Source organism: Acomys minous (genome assembly GCF_964271855.1).
Source record: "Acomys minous genome assembly, chromosome: 7".
NCBI classification, from domain to species: domain Eukaryota; kingdom Metazoa; phylum Chordata; class Mammalia; order Rodentia; family Muridae; genus Acomys; species Acomys minous.
In genome coordinates, this window is record NC_140488.1 from 50,990,680 (window position 1) to 50,996,941 (window position 6,262).

The 6,262-nt window shown below is 42.6% G+C and overlaps 1 protein-coding gene across 3 annotated transcripts in view; it reads right to left on the reverse strand.

Annotated features, from left to right (window-relative positions):
* The window catches only part of CSTF2 (cleavage stimulation factor subunit 2), a 30,502-nt gene extending 24,696 nt beyond the window's left edge, over positions 1-5,806 (reverse strand). Inside the window, exons 1-7 of one of the 3 annotated variants that reach the window (XM_084789951.1) lie at positions 5,472-5,532; positions 5,015-5,204; positions 4,226-4,304; positions 3,783-3,952; positions 3,059-3,195; positions 2,422-2,541; positions 2,167-2,304 (exon numbers count right to left, since the gene is read on the reverse strand). In XM_084789951.1, coding sequence (XP_084646077.1) covers positions 2,167-2,304; positions 2,422-2,541; positions 3,059-3,195; positions 3,783-3,870 — 483 coding nt within the window. In that variant the 5' untranslated portion in view covers positions 3,871-3,952; positions 4,226-4,304; positions 5,015-5,204; positions 5,472-5,532. Of the gene's footprint in view, positions 1-2,166; positions 2,305-2,421; positions 2,542-3,058; positions 3,196-3,782; positions 3,953-4,225; positions 4,305-5,014; positions 5,205-5,471 lie in introns of all 3 variants that reach the window. The other 2 variants (XM_084789949.1, XM_084789950.1) reach the window with 2 other exon arrangements.
* Between the last annotated feature and the right edge of the window lie 456 nt (positions 5,807-6,262).

Genomic DNA, 6,262 nt, shown 5'->3' on the forward strand with positions numbered 1-6,262 from the left:
GGGGAAGCAGACAGGTGGATCTCAGAATTAAAAGGCCAGCCTGGTCAACACAGTAAGTCCTAGGACAGCCAGAGCTACATAGTGAGACCCTGTCTATAAAAACTCCCCGCCCCCAAACTTATTGTGTTCATATGTACACCTTGCATGTGGAGGTCAGGGATCAGAAGACAACAACTTACATAAGTTTCCTTTTTTTGCTATGTGGCTCCTGGGGATTGAACTCAGACTGTCAGGCATTTCAATAAGTACCTTTATCTACCGAGCTATCTCGTCCAGCCACCCACCCACCCATTTTATGTGTGTATACTAATGACACACTTGAGGACAATTTGCAGGGACTGAACTCAGGTTGTCAGGCTTGATGGCAAGCACCTTTACTTTCTGAACCATTTTGCAGGACCCAGTCTTTTTGCTTGTTTTGTGAGGCAGGGTCTCAAAATAGCCCAGACTGGATTCAGTTTTGCTAGGTAGCCAAGGATGATCTTGAACTCTGATCTGCCTGTCTTTACCTTCCAAGTACTGAGGTTACAGGTATGCACCACCATACCTGTTTCTATCAGTGGCTCTATAAGTAAGGTTTTTCTGGAATAAAAATCACATTTTACATGTTACAGCTTTGTGAAGCCAAATATATTTACTATTTGAGTCTCTGAAGAAAATATTTACTAATCCTTGCCCTATACCATCACTGGATTCATCCACATTATTTATCTTTGCCCATCTGATAGGCAAAAATGGTGACTTATTTTAGTTTATATTTATCTTATTTTAAGGTTGAACGCTTTATTTTTTTAGTTTTGTGAACTATTTATGCCTACTACTCATTTTGGCAGGTTTTTTTTTTACTAATTTATAGGGTGTTTTTGCTTCTAAAAAATAGATATATAAACAACATATTCTCCTGTGTGGCTTTCTACAGTTACGCCATATATATTTTCTACTTAAATGACTGACTATTCAGAATTCATTTTTCGAGATAGGGTTTCTCTGTATAGCCATGGCTCTCCTGGACTGTACAAACCAGGCTGGACTGGAACTCACAGCACTCCGCCTACCTCTGCCTCCTTGAGTGCTGGGATTAAAGGCATGTGCCACTATGCCCAGTTGACTATTCAAAATTCTTATAAATGTTTAAGATGCTTATATTTGGGCTGGAGAGTTGGTTCCATGTTTATAAACACTTTCTTCTCTTGCAGAAGACTTGTGTCTATTTCCCAGCACCTACATAGAAAGTCAAAATCGTTTATAACTCCAATTCCAGGAAATCTGACATTGTCTTCTGGCGCCCTCAGATACTGCATGTCCAGAGTGCAATTATACACATGCATAAAAACAGATGGCCATAAAACAAAATAAATCTTCAAAATGTATGTATCACTATACTGTACTATTTTTGCATTTCACTTAACAGTTTGAGAACTTATGCTGATATCCATATGGAAGATGTTTCCATATTTACTCAGTATCACCTTCTGTAGGGTGTTATATTTTTGAGTTATCTGTGTTGGTATCTCCTATTCTTGCCTACCTTAAAGCTGTATGGCATTAGGTTTCTAAAAGTCATTCCTATTGATGCATGTACTTACCTGTGTATAAAGTTTTCCATTAGGTAGGTATACCAAATTTTCTCCATTTTCCATTAATGAACATTTGTATGTTTCCAATATTTTTATTGCTATTATCATGTGGCAACAGGCATCTCTGAGCATGACCAAGCATTATTTATTTAGAATTAGCCTCTGCACATGTCAACCTTTAGATGTATCAATGTTGTATGTCTGCAGGGTTATAATCATGCTTTTGAACATGTGTTTTTTCCTTTGTCACTGCTGAGAATGGAGATAGTAAGAGTGCCTGCCTCATTTTGCTGCTATGAGGGTTAACTAACGTAGGATATTGAAGTGATAACATAGTGGCAGATAATACACCCATCAAAAATTAGCTCATTAGAAAAGGGTTTCCAGGAAGGATCTCTTTGTTTTTTACACTTGGAAGTGAATCTACATTTCTTTCAGGTGGGCATGTGCTCTGCAATGTGGAAATTGCTTTTATGCCTGAAACTTTTAATTACCATCTCTGATTCCTGCTGTTTCTTCTCTCAATATTCTCCTGGAAAGAAAATAGCATTTTAAGACAGATAAAAAATGTTGTGGAATAATGCCCTACCAAAGATTGTGCCTGAGGGGCCTGAGGATTCTGTTGGTTCATTGAAACATTGGGTCCTGAGCCAGGCCCGGCAACATGGACTGGCTGAGGGTTGCCTGAAATCAGCGTTGGGATATTTGTCTGGCGATGCAGAATTTTCTAAAAAGTAAAAAGACAGATGTATGAGCTCTTGTCTGTTTAACAAGCCAATTAGGCAGTTCCTATTCCACTCAAAGATTACCCTGTTAGTTCCACACAAGAAGCAGAAACACTCACCAGGGCAATCTCAGGATCCACAATTCTCATCACTACCTGTGCTTGTAGCAAAGCATAAGCCAGTTGTGGATTCTGAAGCAACATGTTTCGTGCTTCCTGAGGACTATTCTGGACACAGAGCTGAGAAGATAAGAAAGTTCATCTTCAGGTTCAATACTAAAAAATCTGACAGTGATTTGTGCCATTCGCATGCCCTGAATTACTACTGATTTTCTTTTTGAGACAGTATCTCATGTATCCCATTCTGGTTTTGAACTCACTGTGACTCTTGTGCTTCAGCATCCCAAGTGCTGGGACTATAGTTAAGTAATACCACGCCGGTGATTGAGCACTGACTTTGACGTTGAACACAAAATCTTGACCATATCAGGCAAGAAGAGGAGGAGGTATTTACTGTAATATTATTGTAACATTATCACTTAGGGAAAAACTACTACAATTTAACATCTATAGTGAATACAGAAACATAGCTGGATTGTTTGGACAGGTCCGTTTGTATATAAAAATACCTCTGTGTACAAAATATGGAAGAAATAGTGTCTATAGACTCAACTATTTAAGCTCAGAGGATTATATCCAGTAAGTCCTTGAAAATCTGATGTAAATTGTTTTGTTTATAATCAATGCTTCCTCCTACCTTCATTTGTTTCATCAGCTCAAACATCTGTTCTGGTGGAAGACTGGCAACTGCTTTGCTAATAGATTCAGGGGCATCCTCAGGGCTGATGGTCTCTCCGTAAGGTGATTCTATGACAGGCGCACCAGTGCCAAGGCCTGATAAGGAAGAAAGCACAAGAAAGTCAGGAAGTCCAGATTACAACCTATGTCATTTCCCGTATCTATTTGTCCAGGGCTGCTGTAAGCACCAAGCAATAACTTGAAACTCTCTGGGGCTGAGATGGAAGCCACCTGAAAACCTCGGTTCTGTGAAGGAAAGTGACAGTCTAGCTTCCATTCTTAGAGGAAAGCTAGGGCAGGGATAATGGCCATCACTGACTTCTTGGACAAACCACTTCCGAAGAAAAGCATTGAAACAGACAAAGATGTTAATTTCAACAGAGAATGTGCAGAAAATGCCTTTAGTATCCCAAGCAGTTACTGATCTGGCAACACAGTGAAGTAGCTGATGGCTTGGTGGACCTGAATTTCCTTAAACTGGAAATCAACTCTTAAGGAACAGAAGGGTTTCTACAGCCAAGTTTCTTAAACGCAGACATCCCTCACATAGACACCTCCGGGCCTAAGAATCTGTTCATTCAACTAACCACCTCAGCATCATCTAAAACGTCACTACAAATGAAAACCGTCCGTTCTTTCATCTTCACTAACTTGGAATGCGTATGGCTTGGATTTCTACTCACTCTTCAGTTCTTCTTTGTTCTTTTCACTGGCAGCATTATCCACTCGAAGCGCTCTCCCACTGAATTCACGCCCATTCAGGTTCCGCATGGCACTAAGTGCTGTCTCTTGGTCTTGGTATTCGCAGAAGCCATAACCCTTTGGTTTTCCTGTCTCCCTATCATATACCAATCTGAAGAGCAAAACCAAGATTCAGGAACAAATGCTACACACACGCACGCACTCAAACACAAGCTTCCTGCTAACAAGGCCATGTTCTAATTTAGGCCACTGTAAGATAGATACATACCCTTCAAACTCCGACTGCCTTCTTGGTTTTGAAACATTTTTAATGAAAGAAATCTTTCAGGTAAGACTAGATATGAATTATAGAGCATGCACATTTAGCTCCAAATCTGTGACTTTTAAGAGGCTCACAAGGAAGATTCTCGAAAGAGGATCTCACCTGAAACTAACAACAGGCCCAACCTCGGAGAAGATGTCCTTCAGTTGTTCTTCGGTAGCTTCATAGGGGATGTTTCCCACTAAGGAAGAGATAACACATTACAATTCAGGGACAGCAACTGAGCTCTTCAGTGAGCAAGTCAACAGCAGGCTTTCCATCCCATCAAGACATATGTAACAACTGACTGAACACAGTGTTCTTCAAAACCCCGACTTCTTATGTAGCTTCTCAGATCTCATAACAAGGCAAATGAGCCAGAGACTAAATAAAAAAAATGGTATCTTTTACACAGTTCTCATATTGATATGACAAATCGACAATTTACCCCAACTTTGATGAAAATAAACGTTTAAGAACTGGTATTTATCCAAAGCACTGTTAAGTCGTACCAGTGACTACTAAAAATACAAATTAAAAAAAGGGGGGTGTCCATGTGTTTATTTCCACGTATACACACATTTATGGGGGAATAGCCACGAATAAATATATCGAGGAATGTTTAAAAATTGTTCTGAACTGTTTCGTCATGTTTCTTGTAAACAGTGCTTATTTGTTGCTATTCCTGTTTTGAGAAAAAACTTGTTAGTAGCTCTGGCTGGCCTTGTTATATAGCCTAGGCTGGCCTTAAATTCGAAGCAACGCTACTGCCCCAAAACGTGCTTTAAAAGCTATGCACATATTTTAGAAATAACACATTTAAATCCTAAGAATTGATTAGTTTCACTCCTCTAGAATCTCCCAGAGCTTTAATCATTCATTCATTCATTCGTTCATTCATTCGCAACCCACCTCAAGATGCCAGGTGGCCGCTACCACTATGGTTGGATGAAACGTTACAAGTAAAAAGCAAGCGATATTACGCGTTTATGAGAGGGCGGGAAGTGGATATGGGGGTCGATGGCTTCAGAATAAAACCTGTATTTTGGGCTAGGAGAAGCAGCACGGAACAGGGACGCTCTGTTTCCACGCACCTTTTCTCCTAAAAAATAACTGAGAATCATGAAGGGGAAAACGCAGAGAAGACAAACGCTAGAGTCTAGCTCCCTGAACCATACTGCGGAAAACCTCCATACCTAGGGGCCGAAGTGGGGGGAGGGATGGGGAGACGTCTGTCTGCCCACGAGTACACCAGGCTGCCGCGTCAAAGGACAGCAGCGAAACCGTACGCCCTCCCGGACACCCGCTCTAGATGGGCACCGCAGGGGACGTCCCTCCCTGAGTGGGGGCGCCACCGAAATCCTCTTACCGAACACGGAGCGCAGAGAACGATCCACCGCAGGATCTCTAACAGGCAAACCCGCCATGGCTCACCCCCTGAGTGGCTTCCGGTGCGCCTAAACACACTTCCGTGGGAGAACGAGTGCAGGACCCAGCGAGCCTCCGTTTGGCAGAAGCCGAAAGCACCTGGACCGAACTGCCTTGAATCCTGCTCCCTGGCGCGTCACCTTAGCGGTTCCCGTCCAGCGTTTTGCACCGGAGAGGGGCAACAGCCTGCGGGAGGGGCAATGGCCCAAGAAAAGCTGGGTGGGCCGCACGCCGAGGGGGCGGGGCTATGCTAATGTGAAGTCTTTGCGCTAGCAGGGGCCTTTCTCTGTCACTTTCGCTGGCGCCCACCCAAACATTTATAAGCCGCAATACAGATGGCTGCAGCGGCTTTACCCTAGTAACAGGGATGTCATTTGCTAACAGGCCTGGCACTTTCGTCTCAGTTCCGTCCTACTGGAAATGCTTGGGCCCGCCCTGGTCGCATACATCCTATTATTTAGTTGAGGCTTAGCTGTACAAAGGGAAAGCAGAGACAGTCTGGAGAATGAGAGATTTACAAAGTCTGGTATCAACATTAATAAGAGAGCCTAGGGAGAACAGATTGGGTCCTCTCATATAGTCCCTGGGTTCTAGACTCTTATGGCTGGCACCCTGTGGCACTGGACATTAGCTGGGAAGCTTTTGGAAACAGTGGAAAATGCCATTGCCTGGTTGGTGGTGTGCTACACTGTGTGCAAGCTCCTGGGATTCTGCAGGAACAGCTGCTAACCT